Below are 18,074 nucleotides of genomic sequence, written 5' to 3' on the forward strand. Positions count from 1 at the left end.
CTCAGTGTGGAGGGGAAAAGTATCAATTTCAGTCTGCCAATGTAGTCATTTATGCAGAACTGCCAGCCCACTGCTGAAAAGCAGAATGTGAAGGAAATCGCCACAGACTGACAAAAGGATTTTAATTGGGAACTCCCATTGCCACAAGATTTCTGAGCTTCTGGGGGGGAACTTGTTTTGCCTGTGACCAACTAACATTTCTGAAATGGCATCCTTCTTCAGGAACATGGAGCTTGAAGCTTCTGATGGTTTGCAATTTGGTTGAAATCTCAAAGTGAAAAACACAGCATGCATTTTAAGTGCCTATAAAATGACTGCAACCAAAGAAAAAGTGTTCAGAAGAGCTAAGCTGAAGCTTAGGAATTTTATTCTGAATTACTTTCATGCTGCAACCTCAACCCATCTCTTAGAGAGATGAAAGAATTCCTTTGATGCTCATTACAGAGCCCCATTCTTTCTCATTTATGCAGGGAATAAAGCAAGCTTCCCACAAGCCATTACAGCCATTACCTGGCACACGCTTACCTAAAGGTATTATTTGTTAGTATTGTTAGACCTGCTGTTATGGAGCTCCTATGATAACTAAATTGAAAAGGGAGGCAAATGGCACATCAACACACCCTCAGCAATCTCAGCAGCAGAACAGAAAGAAGCAAAGTGCCAACCTTTTCTGGTGTTAATTTCATAAGTTCCATATTCTCCATACTGTAACGGCGTCCTCTTGGTCTACCACCTTCAAGAGACAAATTCATCTTATTAAAATTTATGGTGTCACTTGCAAAGCTGTGGCTGTACTCATCTAAAGTTCAAGGTCCAAGACACAGACACAATTAGAACACATGAAGAAACCAAGCAGTAATTTGTGATTCACAATATAAATCCTCCAGCAAAGCAGGTGCTGTAGGTCCAATACCACAAGAACCTTTTTTAGCTGCTGGGGAGAAATCCAAGTAAACTTACATAACCATGGTCAGTAAAGAATTTTAAGAAGAGATTCTTTTTGAAGTTCTCTATTGGGAAAGTACTGCAGAAAGGGGCACATACCATTCAAACTGTTTTCCACAGTGTGGCTTTCTGCCATCATGGAGTTGTTTGTGCTGTAGCTTAATCCAAGAACCATTTGAAGATCTGAGAGATTAAGTCTGGCAGTGAGTTCTCCAGTTCTGTCTCCTACCTTCAAGCAAATAAAATAAGCAGTTGTATTACCTTAACAAATACTCTTACGTTTAAGTGTACAGCAGTCCTTGTCCCTTAGGCTTCTGAGAGAAAAAGGCTGAAAAAGTTTTCTTGGTTGAAGACTGAGAACATATTTTTAAAGAAGTAAGAACAAGCAACATAACAAAGCCTAAAATAATATCAGCTAAGCTACTAATTTGGAGTCTGTGATGACATTGTGAGTGGTGACACTAGAACTAAGGAGCTGACTGCGGTGAGAGGGCGACTGAAATAACGGAATCAGCTGACTCTGGAATCATTCAAAATGCATTCCAGCGCTCCAAATCAGATGCATGAACACACCTCCATAAAACCTCTGTGAGTGACAGCAAAAACCAATAGCCACCATAGTGGGAGTATGAAAATCATACCTCTCTTGAAATCTCCAGGTGCTTTTCTGCAAAATGAATGGCTTGGTCATGATTTCCCAGAGCAGTATAAGCATTCCCTAAACTCCAGCACGCTCTTCCTTCCCCAATTCTGAAAACAACACACATTTGCAATTACAACTCTACCTGCTGAACACCAGAGGTCAGGTTTTTACAGCACTGCCAAAGGAATTTGCTGGGCCAAAAAAAATGAAGGCAATCATCAGAGACCATTCTAACACCAACACATTAACTATTGTATTTAAAGGAGTGTGGTTATAAATAAATATGAACAAATTTAATCAAAATTTTTTAATTTCAAGCTCACAGCAAACAAGTTAGTTTTGTAAGCATGGAACACTGTATAATTTACTTTGCTTTTCCTCAGTTTGCATGCCTTATTAGTCCTCTGTATTCTTACTGACTTAAGAAGAGGTACATTTAAATGTTGCAAAAAATTACGGTTGCACCTGACATTATAAAAAAAGGCCTCAGAAATCAGGATTGTAATATAAACAGTACTTGCTGCTGTGTTGTTCTCCTTCCCCATCCCTTCCTATATTATTAACTTGTAGACAAGTAGAAAACAGATTCTTATGAAAGTAAGGTGAGCTATTATAATGAACTCATGAAAGATAAATCTGCTTTTCCTTAATTTACACAGACGTGCTGACAGAAGATGAAGAAACAATCATTCATCAATTTGTCTTTCATCTCAGACTCATTAGCTGAAATACCATTATGAGTAATTTTTATTTTCCATATGAAAACCAAAGCCCAGCATTGAGGGAATTCACATTAATGCAGCTGTCACATGGGGAACAATGACAGTAGAGTTGAAGGTAACAGGATTTGCTCCGAGTGTCACACATTAAACAATCTCTTAGGGCTTACTTGTCGTGTAGTTCCTGAGCAATCACAAGGTGTTTCAGATGATAATCAATTGCTTTCTCATAGTCCTGGAGCAGAGTGTAGGTGTTCCCCAGGCTGTAGCACGCCTGTGCTTCAACAGCTCTGTCCTTCAGCTGCCGAGCCAGCTGCAGCGTCCTCCTGCAAGAGAGGGTCAGTCACCTCAGAAACCCCAGAAACCTCAGAAACCACTGCAAGGAAAAGATTTCAGAAGGGCACATGCACAACTGAAAATCAGTTATACAACTTAAACAAATTAGGGCAGCAGGCTAGCAAATTATTGGCTAATTAATTGGTATCTTGTAAACTCTTACAATCTCACACTTGAAAAGTCTTCCACTCCCCTCCACTGCAACCTACTTCCACCTACTTTAATTATTAGAGAGCAGGCTGATTCCTCAAACTGCATCTTTTAATTTATGGCTTCATTAATAATCTGTAGCAATTTCCCTGACAGGTTGCACTGTTTAATACTAGTGTTACAATACCTCCTTTTCCATCAACATGGTCAGGACAGGCCAGCCCTGCTGAGCAAGAAGAATTTGAGTGGTCAGAGGGATCTGCTCAGTAGTGGGGCTTTTTTCCCTGTGACACGTGTGCTCTGAAATCCCAGTCAGATGTTAACACCTATACTGTATCTTTGCCAAGCTTTTACTTTCCCAAGTACAGCAACAACTGCTTAGTGGTACAGAGATCAAGACAAATCTGGCTTGAAAATACAGACTAAAGATGTAAATCAATGCTGCTGTGCACCAGCTCTCTCAGCCTCAGGTAAGCACACCTGAGGTAGCCACCCATCTCAGGCTAGGAAAGCTACTCACATTCCAGAACTCACCAAGAGCTGAGACAGTAGTGCCTGCTTCTAGAATAATGGGAATAAATACCTAGCAGTGGAAAGACATCTGTCTACAGTACTACAAAGACTCTAATTAAAGTAGCAAAAGAGTTATAAAAATTAAAAGCATCAATGCTGCCCCTCCCTTAAAAAAAGAATAGTTAAACAAAAATGGAAACATTTCTTTGCTAAACAAATGGTAATTTTTTCCAAAGTGTATGTTGAAGAGATGGTTGTTCCACAGTGAGCTAAAGTATCAGACACAACAGAACTGTACAAGAGGTATAAATTGTGTTTATCAGCAGTCACTCACCTGTAATATTCAGCAGCAGTTTCAAATTCCCCCAGGAATATGTAGGCATTTCCAAGGTTGCTATATGCTCTTCTTTCTGCTGATCTATCACCAAATTCTTTTGCAATTAGGAGACGCTTAAAAATGTGAAATAACTGCATTAGTTACTCCACTTTATACTTTGTAACACACATTTGCATCAGAAATGCATGAAAAAATTGCATTCTTTAGGTCAACAATACTTGATAAGAACAGCCAAACTTGAAGTTTGTGCCATTAAGATTTAAAACCTGCATTAAAAAGCTTGCAACAAGATCCAACATAACACACATACTAAAGGTCAGGAGCAACCTGATACTCTGCTGCAACAGAATTCACTATTAGCAGATTGTTGTACCTGTTCATGGGCTAAAACTGCACTCCTGAAGTTGCCCAGAAGATAGTGTGTGTTTCCCAGATTTCCAAAGGCACGCCCTTGTGCTGCTCTGTCACCCAGCTCTGTTACTATTGACAGGTTTTCCCTGTTTTGGGGGAAAGTGAGAAAGAGAATAGTGACTTCTAAAAGTTTTTTCCTCACAGCCATTTAAATAATAATTTTTAAAATTCTTATATAAAGGAAAAGGCAGAGATATTCTACTTTGGCCTATTTTAATGGCCTTTAAATAACCATGAATCTGAGCAGCAAATTTTTCATGTGAGATAAACTCCACTGCATTCTTACTCAAGCCAGTATGCTCCCTTCTAGTTACACATCCAGGTATAACAAGGTCCTGTTATCTCAGCCTGGTTTGAAGAGTTCTGCTGGTTTCTAGCTAAGTATTGTCAGGTACGGTACAAGTGAGGGCACGATAAAAAACCAGTTCACTGTCCTGTTGAAAAGACCAAACTGACAGGTACCTCAGTTCTGCAAGAACTGAGTTCACAGTTTAGCTCATGGCACTGCAAATATCCCACATTCTAATGAACTGCATGATCATATTCTCCCAGCCCCCAACAATTAAAGCTACTACTTACTCATAATACTTTGCAGCTTTTTGTAAAGCATTTTTCACATCATCTGGGAGTTCCCCTGGATCATGAGTCCCAGCATTAGCTACATTTTTCCCTTTAGAGTGATACACATTTCCCAGATTATACAGTGCTCTTGCTTCTCCAACCTGAACCAGAAGTAAAAGCGGCATTAAAATTCCATGCTTCAAAGTCTCCCATCACAGCAACTATTTGTACAGTCCACAGATGAGAAAAAAGTTCCTTAACTACTTGTCAACACACACTGTGCCCATTCTGAACATCTTATCACCTACACAGTCACATCCCTCAAACCAATTGTTTTGCATACTACTTCTTTTTGGAGAGCAAGATACATTCTTGAGGTCAATTGCCATTAAGAATTGAATTAAAATTACCACCACAAAATAGGGTAATATTGAACCTGGACCTGTAGTCTTCCAGGTACAAACAACTGTATTCCAACTAACAGATTCTTACTTCCTAGAAGAAATAAATTCCTAAAGAATATTCACTATTTTGCTCTGAAACATGCACGCTCCTTACCAGTACCACAGGGTTCAGGAATGCATGTTAGCACTTTGCATCCAGATTCCTGCACAATTCTTACCTTATCATTAAGTTCTCTGGAAATATCCAGGTGTCTCTGACAGCAAACGATAGCTTCTTCAAAATTCCCAAGTACCTTTAAGGTGTTGCCCAGATTCCCACTAGCTTTAGCTTCTCCCAACAGATCTCCAATTGTCCTAAAATTGAATAAATTTAAGTATCTGGAAAACTGTATAATTTAAACCAAGCAGATGGTCAATGTACGGTAGAGAATTACATGAATTTATGAAAAGAGACCACAGCTATGCAAATGCATATGTGTTCAGTTAATTTTATATCTGAAACACACTCAAACATTGCTCTGTCTGTCGTTACAGGCATTGCATTCTGCCAGTGCTGTTTGACCAACTGCTGGTATTCACAGTATTGATCATCTGCTTAACACTTTTTTTAAAATTCACATATTTTAGGAAGAGAATAAAGAGGAAATTTTTAAAGATGATTTAGAAAGACAGTCCCAGCATTAGAAAGAGAGGTTAGCTGTGTTTGTGTTTTACTTGACCTTTTTTTACTTTTAAGTAAAAGTCTCTTTTTACTTAACAAGACACCTAACTGTAAGGTTTAAGACCTACAGTCTCCTCTGTAGCTCAAGGCACTACTTCATTTCTAGATTCTAAATGAGACTAAGGGAAGAGACTGCCACTGAACCACTCAGACTGCCATAGCTGGAGGACAGCACAACGAAACAGATGCCCCAAGGTCACTGCACAGGAGCAGGGTAAGGCAGGGGAAGAATAGATTTACACCTAAACTGAGGTTAAGTACATTATATGCCTGTTGTCTTTTATTGGATCTACACAAATCAGTAAAAGTCAGATACATAAATAGCATATGAAAGGGACAGGGTTTTAGATTTCACAGTATCTCGAGTTTTACACAGACAAACATTAAGGAGTTCTGTCTAGTAAACAAGAGAGCAGCTTAACAATACGGAGAACTAGAAACACGAAAGGTTAAAGAAAGGGTGGATTTAAAGCAGTCAATTATTCAGAAACCTGGTGAGGCCTCAGTCAGTTCTAGGATTATGGTGCTAGACCAAGTATTAACTGCCAGGTTAGAGGGCACCCAAGTGACCTGCCAGGCCCCCCAGCCCTCTGCCACCACCACGTTTACTCATTAGCCAGTATTAATAGCAGGGTTTGGCAGGACAATGAACAGTCAGCTGCTTGTATCCACCAGAATGGGATGACATGGAAAACTCTTACCTTGCAAGAGTTAAATCATGGTGATGGTATTCCAAGGCTTTTGCATATTCATGCAGGTAGAAATAGGCATTGCCCAGCTGGCTGTAAATAGCACTGAGGGTGCGTAAATCTTCAGTTCCAACCTGAACAGCTGCTTCAAAGAAAGACACTCCAGCCCGGCAATCTCCTGCCTTGCACAGGCGCTCGCCTTCCAGAGCCAGCTCCAGGCAGGAAGCCTCCATCCTGCACCAGGGACAAAAAAGGCCAACAGTCACTCCAAATGCCACATTCTGTCCAGCATCTGAGCTCTGAACAGGGCATTTTACTCAGAGGGCCTGTATTTGTTTAGGAGAGGGAATCAGCACCATACTACAACCAATGAGCTTTGCTTTAGAGTATTACAGAAACTAAGGCTGAAATGAAAACTAAAACTTCGATGGTGATGAGCAAAATAACAAGAAGCTGCAATTTCTTATTTTTTCAGTCTCAGCGAGGAAACCAAGCACTGCTTTGCAGCAGCACCTGAAGGGCTCAAAACCAGTTTTCACCATCTAGATAATTTCAGAGAAGTTACCTAGAAATCAAGCTATTACTGACAAATACTGATTATGACAAATGGAAGCACTTCAAATGTTTAGGGTGATGTCATAGTAACCCACAAAATGGTTCACAGCAAAAAAATTAAATTAGAATATTCTAATTATCAAAGACTAATTTTCCCCAAGTTGTTTCTTACGTAATTCAATACACCTTGGCACTTCATTTTTATACTAGCACTGCTATGAAAATTCTCAGTGTAAGAAAAAATACCTAGATTCAATTAATGACAAAATGTATGTCAATTCTAGTTACTTCACTGATACACTATTATTCCAGAACCCACCAAAATATTTATTATTATTATGGATAAGTAATTGTGTAATTATACAGGTACAAAATTCTGCAGTCATGAATGAATTTGTAGAATATTACATTTTGAACGTGAACAAAGAATCTGATAGAAAACTACAGTGGCAAGAACCATTCACATGCATTTTTGCCCCTGTGAGCTCAAGAGTACAAAATGTAACATTTCAGTGTTAACAGTTTTATCCAAACATTTCCTACTTTCCAGTTCTGAGATGCAAGGGAGACAGGGGAAAGGAAAATGAGAAAGACAAGAGCTCCAGGTCTCAGTCTTGAAGCAATATGCTTCTCCAGCTTTTTCAGGACACATGCATTTTAAAAAGCTTGCAAAAATGTCAGTGGTTTTGTTGTTTTGGTTTTTTTCAAAATGAAAACTCAGTAAGAGACATTCTATAATTGTTAAAAAAGTACATGCTCTTATAGCCAAAAAGTGGACAATCGCATGCTGGGTATTGCAGAAGTTATTTTAGTAGAAACACCAGACGACAATCTGTTTTGACTTGACATAGTGATGAAGTTTTTAACATACCTGCAATATTTACATTTCTTTATTTTCTTAATCTGGAAAAAAAATTATTATATAAACTTCTACTCAAATCTCAACAGGAAGGAAATATTTTGGAAAAATCTAATGACTTCCAAAAGAACTAGAAGAACTGGGATCACAAGTACAATACAAAACACAGAATACTACCATACCTGCTGGTCTTCGACATGCCACAACTTAAGCACAGCGAGATGACTGACATGTTTAACTTGTGCAACCAAAAGCACTGTCTGCTTGGTAGTTGCCAAAGATGCTGACAGCAAAAGGTAACTCCAGCATGAAGTTCTTGCCAAGCCAAACTTCTCAGGTTGGATATCCATAACACATGCAGTATCTTTAGGTTTGGAAACGCTTCTCAGAGAATTTAAAGCATTCCTATAAGCTACAACACACCACCTGGCTCTCATGACATTGTGCATGTGTTGAATGTAAGACAGAAGAAGGCAGAAATGATTAAGTACAATTAAGCACAAGGCAGAAATGATTACACCATCAGCAACCGAAGGTTTAAGACTTAAAACACTTCATTGGGTAATCTTAATCCTATCCAAAGAGGTTCTCTCCGGGCACCTCATGTTCACTGACATGTCCAATTAGAGTGACAGATAGAAAATATGGTGCTTCTCAGTGCAGAGATTTGGACCATTACATGACCACACTCTTTGGATTTTTAGTTTGACTGGCTAAAAAGAGCAGAACTTTTAGCAAAATGTTTGTGTGATGTAACAGTGAAAATGCTACACTGGACTCTGCTCCCATAAGTTAATTTATTCCATTAAAAAAAAATAATTATTTTTAACTCTGATGCATCAGCCACATAATCAGTGAAGAAAAGGCAGTTAAAAAAGGTACAAGGGCAATATCAGAGAGTGGTGCAGTATGGCAGCTCCCCTGAGGGACTGCGTTCATCTAATTTCACACTACACCAAAAAATGCCAAGGCAGCATTACCATTTCATCAGGGAATTTGAAATACAATCATCTGGATTTGCAACCCTAGATTTAGTATAACTTATAAAAATGAAAGATGTGGGATCTTTCATACAGAATACAACTAAGAAGCAAATGGCTTATAGTCAGACTAGTGAAAATCAGCTGTTATTACAGAGTGTTTAAATTCAACCAGAATTAAAGAAAGTAAATGAAAATGAGAATTAACAGTTGTTTGAGTAAAAAAAGATTGCAAAAATTGCACAGTTCTAGAGAGGCTGTGTTAGCAGGTTGCTAGAATCTGTACAGCAAATTAAAGTTTTAATTCCACCTGGATCTTTCTGACCTACCATTTCAAAACCTAAATAAGCTATACCAAAATAGAACAGAGAAAATTAAATATTTATTTCCACAGTTGCTTGCACTACATATTTTTAAATACAAAATTAATATTTTATTCAGGTTATATAAGAGCTATGAAATCACTCAGTTATTTTGAAAGTTTCCTAGTTTTCCATCAAGTATCAAAACTGGATTCAGAAGAGATTTGGTTTTGGTTTGTATTTCTTTTTTCCCCTCTGCTACCTAAAGGACTCTTGTTGTCTATTAACACAACTTGATTGTTTGTTTTGGTTTTGTTTGTTTTGTTTTAGTGTGTTTTTTTAGGATTTATGTAGGTGTACTCCACCTGTCACTACTAATGGTTAAATAGCACTTTAGCAGACTAGACAGGGCCAGGTTATCAATGTTTTAGGAAGTCATTAAATAGTTACAAGGAGAATATGACATTACTTTCTCTGTTCCCTGGGCTGAATTGAATTATTTACTCAACACCAAGGGGCCAAACAAGAGATACATTGAATCTGCGGAGAGACGAGAACAAGCCCCATTCATCCGCACTTCTAATGCAATTCTGTTCCTGCTGAACAGGGTAATGTCCTCTCAGAAACTACTTGGAAATGCTCAGACAGGGCTTCATTTTGTTAGGCTGTCTATAGCTGCCTGGACCTGTCCTCTGAAAGGCTGGCATCTCCTGAATAATTTCACATTTGTAAAACTACCTCATCCTTATCTGGCCCTCAAAGCTTTTCCTCCTGCCTGGCTCCTCATTTTTCTTTTCTTCTTTCTTCACCTTGCTTGGTCTTCTCTGACCTTTTTTACATTCTGTTTTAAGCCTTTATTATTTCTAAGAATATAAACCCTAAGCATATTGCCTCCTTGTTTTTGTCTCACTCCCTTCAGCTGTTCTCATCTTACAGTAAGTACAAGAAAAGTGCTAAGAAGAATAAGCAGTGGAAGAAGGCAGCAAGATTCACTGATCACTACAATCTCTAAACAATTTAGTTTTACTCAGTTCAATTCCCACTAAGAGGACTTACTGCTTTTGAGGGGGAACACAGCTGTCATCAGTTTGCCATGAAACATGTTGATACAAATAACACACCTAGAGACAAAACAACCCCCATGACATCTCCTTAGTTCCTATGCGCAGTGTCACTAATGCCACAGCATCCTGTAATAAGCTGACATTACCAGTCCTGACTCCTGCCCTTACTCTTGGCTTCTGCACGTGAGCAACACAACTCACACAAAGAAACCACACACCTGAATTCTGTATTCTTTGCTCCAGTCAAGATAAAAGCAGTTAAGTTTTTGGTGTATGAATTCAGCAGGCCAAAATAAACAAGTTCTACAAAATATACCCTACAGACCATCTATTCATACAAAACAAGTAACATTAGAATTTTATTTTCAGTCACTAAACAACAAAAAAATAAAAAATAATCTCCTTCCACCAGCATAAGCATTTTTAAAACTGCAAAAGTGATACTGATAACCTCCTGTGGGGAGAAAGAAACATTTGCACAGCCAGAAACAGACCCATAGTAAAGCCTTTCCTTGGGAGTGGGCCCCAGCTTCTTTAAAATCAGTTCTAATGGAATGCCAGAAGGAAAAGAGCAGTAACAGCCAAACAAGCCTGGGATAATACCTGCAAGTAATTTTTTTTTAAAACTGACAACTCCCTCCCCAGTAATTTATGACCTTTTATTTCCTGCACTAAATTTTAAACTCCAACAAAATAAAATATTTGCAAATTACAGCTCTGAAAATCATCATAAAATTCCAGGTCAATATACTGAATGAATCCAGTTTCTCAAATTCTTAGGAAAGCCAAATATGTTTTTAAATTATAAGTATTATGTCATCATGTTTTTTAAATGTGAATCAGATTATAGTTCTTGCAGGAAAGTTTAATGAGGTCACAAATATTGTTATTGTTGATATTTTTAATCGGGCTCATTAAAACTTGTACTGAAATACAGTATAAAGCAATAAGACATTGTGCCCTGATGGTGCTTGCCAAGTTTTTTAAAGTTTTTTTTTTAGCTAGTCAGTTTAAACCAGTCCATTGACCATGACACATTTTTCATCCATTTATTTCTATAATGGTACCCTGAACAGGTCCTGCTTTTATTAAAGAGCAAGCAAGGATGTTCTGACATGGTCTGGGGAGGACCAAGAGCATCAGCACCAGCGTGGGGAAATGTGGTATAGGAATGCTGGGAAATGGGTCCCTTCAGGAAACACTCAGCACAGAGTTATCATGCTTATACACTTACAGTCAAAACAGGATCAAGATTTTAGCAAAATAAAGCAAGAAAACAGTAAATTACAGCTTATTTGCTAATTTTCCTCATTACTGACAATGAAAGAGCTCCTCCAACTGCCTGCACCTGCTAACCAGGACTTGTATGAAATTAAATGAGGAACTTCTATGAAATGGAAGAGAAGACCACTCCAACAGCAATCTAACATTGTCAGAAGGTTGAAAGGATTAATATTAAGCCATAGCATGTGCTGTCTTACAAATACAGGTGCTGCCATATTGCTGTCAGCTAGTGAGGAAAAGGCCTCCAAAGAAAGGATGACCAGGGTAGGGGTGGGGGGAGCACACAAGAACTTCATTCTTTATTTCTTTTTGAACAATCATTTCAGTCTTCCAGTGTCCCTTCCTCTTGAATGAACTGCAAGATTTACCCTTCCAAACACCGTGCACCACACAATGCTCCTGTAGTTCAGCTCCATTAGAGCGAGTCTGAAATGTTAACACATTCTCCCACTTCTGTAAAGGGGATTCAGAAGAAAAGTGATAAAAGCTCTCAGAAGGGAAATCCCATATCCTCTTCACTTGCAAGAACAGTACTTTTGTGTGCAAGGCACCAAGGCAGCTTCCATCTATGAATTAAACCTCTTTATTTTAAACAAGGAAAATACCTCATCATTCAAACAATAATGGGCAGACTACAGAGTACAAGTACAGAGAACTTTAGCAGACAAAACTCAGCAATTTGCATAGGCAGCCAAACAGAGAACTTTAGCAGACAAAACTCAGCAATTTGCATAGGCAGCCAAACAGCTAAAAGATGTTTTTAGCCAAATAGCTAAAAGAGCTATTACTCTGTAGGCACAATACTTACTATCACTCTATCCCAAACACAAAGAAATACACACAATAATATACTATTCTGCTACTATGCAAGTTCCAATACTATACAATCACGTAATCATACTAATACAATCTGCTACATAGCAAAAGTGAATTTTCATCATTCAAAAACCAAGAAAAAAATGGGTTTAATTTTAAATTTCAATAATACTACTAGCAGAGATAATGAGCTATTTGTTGCAATTTGTTTAGCTTTCTATTATTAACAGCACTTACACATTTATAGCAAAATTACCAGAATCTTACCTGTATCGAACGTGAAAGGAACGATCTTCAGGCATGCTTATCAAAACATTATTTTCCGCCATTGAGTTACATTATCAGCAGAGAAAGAAATACTGTTCTGTGGTAGGGTAAGTGCTTTATTATGGAGAATTGTTGTCAGAGCACCATTCCAGTTAGTATATTAAGAAGCTCCTCTAGAAAAACTCTTCTTTACTACTGAGGTAAGGAGGTCACTGCGAAACACATCTCACACCTTCAGAAATGTTCATGTTCTTTCTTTCATCTGTGGCCCTTTAAGCTCCACTCAGCCGAGGTTCTGCAAAGGGAACACAAGATGCTTGGCTTGAAGTCTCATAGTTAATACCTCATCAGCATTTGCAGCTGATGTAAAAGCATAACACTGCTCCGACGAAGCAGGAAACGTCATTCAAGAACTTAAAGGCAGAGCCAAAGCCTTCTACAAAGACATGGCAATTCCTGTAGGCAAGTGAGAGAGCCAAAGAGGTTTAACAAAAACCAACACCCTCTTCTCTTGAAGACTTTACCCTTGTTAATATTTTCTGGCCTCATGAAGTTCCAGGCAAAAACCTTAAAGGATGAAAACTACAGAATGAAAGGCTAATATAAAATAGAACACAAAGTAATCAACATGTAAATACTGGTGCTGAAACCCTGATCATCAGCTGAAGGCTCACAGCAGTCAGAACTGGTGGGCACAATCCCATCTGGAGATCACCCATTCTGGAGATTGTTGTGGAATACTGTAAGCACAGCAGCCAGCAAAGGTTTAAGCCCTCTACTCACTTTTTTTCTTCCCTGCTCCCAGAAGAAAAGGGGTAGTATGAGAGTTTGGAGGGAAAGGGGGGCATTAACACTGGCTTCCTATTCAAAAATTCTGCAGCACTGCAATGAGAGCTCCAAACTCTGCTTCAAAGGGATTGCAGAAGCCAGAATGTAAATACTGGACATGTTTAGGCTGGCTGGGAAAAATGAACAGAAAAGAAACCCTGTAATCAAAAGTTTACCCACTTTTAAACATATTTTTAGTAGAGACAGTGACATATTTATGCCTCGATACTAATATTACCTTCCTTGGCAAGTAAACATAGAGTTGTGTAATTCACAAATGCATATTTCATCAAGAGGCTGCAGAGATGCAAAAAGACAGGAACAGAGCTCAGATTCAGAGCTGTTATCAGAAGACTATGTAAATCTGTATATTTAATTGTCGATATAGCCTGTGCCTGTTCCTCTCAGTTTTATCAAGTTCCAGCTGGGAAGATCCATGCTTCCTCTCCTACTCTACCTTGACAGCAGCCCTCAAACTATCCACATTCTTCCAATTAAACAAATATTTTACCCTTCCATACTCATCACTAGAATTATCTGGCATCAACAAGTGGGTGTGGGTATATTTTTGCAATTATGAAGCGTGACACCCATAGGTTACAATAGCATTCAACCCACACACTGGGCAGGCTGTGTTCCAGGTATTCACTCTGCGGAAGTTTGTCCAGCCTCAGCTCAGGTAACTCATAGAGCCAATGGCCCTAAGCCACCCAGTCTACAGCAATCCTCCAGCACTCCTGCTGCTCAGCAATTCCAAGGGATTTGGATTTGTTCCCACTCTTCCACAGTGGGAACACCACAAAGTGAAAAGTGTGTACTCTGTCAACCTCCACAGATCACAAAATTTGTTTGTATATTTATACTCTAATGGTAATTAACTGAATAATTTTAAAAGCTTTTTTTAAAAATAAAAAGCCAACTTTAATTTAAAAAAAAAACACTTAATACTTAAAAGTACATCAGAACATCAGTGTTTATTTAAAATCAGTTCTTTTTAGCAGTACATTTTACATCAGGTGATTATAGCTTCACTATATCTGAGCTACACATCTGTCCTCATTGTCTGACTGATGCCACCATCCCTCATGAGCTGGAACCACTACTCCTGCTTTCTTCCCTCCTTACTGGCCATACAGCACATTCCTAGTCTTGGGAGGGTGATACGGACACACCCACAGTGGCCAGCACATCATCATCACAGATCCAACCAAAATTACTGGGTCTGCTCTTCATACCTGGCTTCTTCATGCATAACTCATTAGGCTGTCAATTACGCCTTCAGCCATGCCAACATGTAATCAGTAACCAAACCTAAATCACGTTAATTAGACTGGGGAATGCAAAATGCAGGGGGTGGAAGTCGAACACTTGCACAGACAGCATCTCCCAGGTGCAAACTGGCCTTGGGTGGACTGAAGTACAACAAACTAAGCCTTGCACTTCCAACTGCTGCACCGTAACTACTGAGAGCATCTCTGTGTAACCAAGCCTTGCCCAAGCTGGTGATCAGCGTGGAACTGGCTCAGAGGACACAGGGCTCCAGCAGAAAAGCCTAAGGAATTAACAGACCTCAGGAGAAGTTCTACACTGTCAGCATAACTAACAGTGAAACGGGCTTTGTCGTAAACCTGCATTTTTAATTAAAATTTTATGTAGCTTGAAAAAATCACTTCGGGCTTACTAGAAAAAAAGTCTGTATTAATGCAATCAAGCTGCTTTAAATATATTCTCTCCACACCTCAGAGCAATACAAAATCTCTATCCATGTTATGCTTTCCTTTCAGGAAACATAAATAGAAAACTGAAGTTGTATATATAACCTTAAAATGTACAATTTAACTAAATATTAGTATAGGAATTAGTATAGGAAGTCCTAGGGGTTTCTGTAATTTCAAAGTAGCAGCAAAAAGCCCACAGAGAAAAGATTTGGTCTCCTTCAGAAAAGGAAGATCAAGCTGGTGTTACTAATTACACAGTTGTTTTATACCAAAGCAGAAACAAACATCAACATCACCATCCCCAAATCAAATGAAGCAAGGCAGAGGTTGGGCAATCAAATGTGGAAGGCACTTCATAGCTCACAACAGACAAAACATGCACTGTATCAATTCTTTATTAGAATAAAATGGTGATCCATACACAGTTAGGGATTACCCACCCTGGCTATAAACAGTTACAGGATTTTCAATTAAACCATCAATAAAAAGGTAAATTTGCCTCAATTTATTGCTCTGTCTAAAAAAAAAGTACTTACTGCTGCCAGAAAGTCACTTTCCGTTTTTTTTTTCTATTAAATCACAGATTTATATAGAAGCTACATGAATATAGATGTGGTTTGAATGATGAAAGTACATCTCAACCATCCATTAACATCCCTGCACTGACTCAGTGATACACATGCTAAGACTGGAATAAGGCTCACTCTGTCTCAAGAAAAATTACAGAAGAAACCAAGGTGTCCCTATCTTTAATGCTAACCAGTATGTTTCAAGTTCCTGACAGTGATAAAACACTAGCTGCTATTTCTTTCCCCAAAGCCTGTATGCAAGCTAGTAATTCTAGTTATCACAGCTTCCAGACAGGTGTTTCACCTTTTAAGGCATTTTCCATTTCAGCAATAATTTTATTACATACTATAAATTTTATCTCAGTGGTAGACAATGAGTTTAATCAGTTTGCAATTCTTACTTACACTGAATGTCTACAATAGATTTTTTCATTTAAAGTTTTGACAAAAAACTGTATTTCTGCACAGGTGAAAATTCATCAGCAAGCAACAGAAAGCCAATGCTGCAATTTATTTGCAGCACACAGAAATAATAATCACAATACAGTTGGAGAAGATGGTTTCATTCTCCTTCATCACCTCAAAACAGAACATTTTAAGAAGCTTCATTTGCTCCTCTCCTCAGCCCACACCTTCTTTTTTGGAGTTTGTCAGATGACTGAAAGCATTGCTTTGCTGATGCAGTCACATGGCCAGACAGCTGACAGACCCTGACCGGTCACTTGGGGGCTGGTGGAATATCAAACAGTTCCATTCCTTCTGCCTTTCCCTAAAGGAGATGATCAAGTCATGCCTTCTCTCCCCATCTGCTATTCCTCACAAATCTGTGGGAAAGGAGCATCTGCCAAATGAAGTCATCACCGACAGAGAGATTCAAGAGCTACTACAGGAAAGTACAGATAGAAGCAGATCTACTGCACAAATTGCATTTCCTGAGAAAAACAAGTGACAGAGACTTCTTGTTTCAGGATTAAGAGAAATTTCCCAATGATGAACTAAGTTGGAATTTCCTTTCAGAAAGATGTTATAGGAAAAGTAGGAGAAAAAAAAAAAAAAAAAAGGCAAAAATGTAAAGAAGCTTGAACTGGATCATCTAAAAACTAAACAGAGCTCTGTGTACCCTGTGAATGAAGAACCAGACTGCACAACAATAAAAATATACCAACAGTCCCATATACAGAGATCAGCTTGGCTTCAGACCTTCAAAATATAACAGCAAATAAATACAAATATCACAAGGAACATTCAGAAGTAAAGCATTCTCTATTTTAGTCTTCAGTGCTGTTCAAGGATATTTTTTAAATTCACCTGAACTAATAATAATAATTACAAGCCTAAAATAAGCCACCAAAAACCCCTTGACATTTCACATCAACTGTAATATTGTATTTACATAGTAAACAGCATCATCATTAGCATTTCTGCAGTAATACATGTTCCCCTGTGAATGAGCCTTTAAGTAAATGTGTGCCATGGTTGGGAAAAATTAATTTTTCCAAACCTTGAGCACAGTACAAATGACTAGTCATGAGAGTGGATCATGCAAATACAAGAAACAACTGTACTAAGACCACTGTGGTTATTCTTGGCAGCTTAATTTTAAACTCCTCTCTGTACCACTTTTGACAGCTGTTCAACAGCTGATTAGCTGAGTGCACATAGAAACCACCTTCACTGATGAGGTGCATTTGAGGCTTTATTCAGGATCACGGTGATGTGTAGCAATACCTGTGCTGAAATACTGCCTTTGTCTCCTAATGGATTTCTCTGTTGAGCAGAAAACCCCAGAATAAACCACAGGGATTCGTTTATATGACTGGCTTAGCAGCATGCAAGCCACTTTGCAGCTCACATCACACATTAATGGACAGAAGAGGAAAGACAGAGTTCATAAACAGCTCCTGAGCTGCTCCTCCCAGGTGTGAATGACAGAGCTCATGCAGCAGAGCCTGTACCACTACAGAGCATGGCAAAGACACCACCTAAACATCCTTTGCCATCAGGCTCATCAGAGAAGCTGCAAATAAATTAAACCACTATCTCATGTTCTTGGTTCAGATACTTCCTCCTCCACCTCACCTATATTTACCATGCTGACTTATAAATACGGGCTCACACAATTCTAAGGCGCATTGCTGAATACTGGAGATAGCCCTGAAACGGCTGGAAGGGACGGGTATTGCACTGGCTTTGGCCCAGAGGTGATGCTGACTTGTAATCCTATCAGTGCACTGCTCCAAAAGCCTGGAATTCCACTTATAAGGTTCTTACAGAAAATAGAGTATGAGGGTTCCTCTCCTTTGCCCAAACGATGGGCACAGAGCTATCTTTTATATAGGAAATGATAATTTCCTTGCTAGAATCACCAAATTGTAACTGAGAGCATAAGGCTAGACAAGCATT

At 38.7% G+C, this 18,074-nt stretch overlaps 1 protein-coding gene across 5 annotated transcripts in view; it reads right to left on the minus strand.

The window, feature by feature from the left end:
* Positions 1-18,074, minus strand: part of GPSM2 (G protein signaling modulator 2) — a 28,391-nt gene that overhangs the window by 4,880 nt on the left and 5,437 nt on the right. For 3 of the 5 annotated variants that reach the window (XM_086901682.1, XM_086901683.1, XM_086901685.1), the window contains exons 2-11: positions 12,557-12,851; positions 6,442-6,663; positions 5,238-5,373; positions 4,634-4,776; positions 4,017-4,140; positions 3,641-3,756; positions 2,478-2,633; positions 1,587-1,695; positions 1,045-1,174; positions 666-733 (exon numbers count right to left, since the gene is read on the minus strand). In XM_086901682.1, the coding sequence (XP_086757808.1) occupies positions 666-733; positions 1,045-1,174; positions 1,587-1,695; positions 2,478-2,633; positions 3,641-3,756; positions 4,017-4,140; positions 4,634-4,776; positions 5,238-5,373; positions 6,442-6,663; positions 12,557-12,618 (1,266 nt within the window). In that variant the 5' untranslated portion in view covers positions 12,619-12,851. Of the gene's footprint in view, positions 1-665; positions 734-1,044; positions 1,175-1,586; positions 1,696-2,477; positions 2,634-3,640; positions 3,757-4,016; positions 4,141-4,633; positions 4,777-5,237; positions 5,374-6,441; positions 6,664-7,855; positions 7,888-12,556; positions 12,852-18,074 lie in introns of all 5 variants that reach the window. The other 2 variants (XM_086901686.1, XM_086901687.1) reach the window with 1 other exon arrangement.

The sequence above is a fragment of the Cyanistes caeruleus genome, chromosome 9, assembly GCF_971803275.1.
Source record: "Cyanistes caeruleus chromosome 9, bCyaCae1.hap1.1, whole genome shotgun sequence".
NCBI classification, from domain to species: Eukaryota; Metazoa; Chordata; class Aves; order Passeriformes; family Paridae; genus Cyanistes; species Cyanistes caeruleus.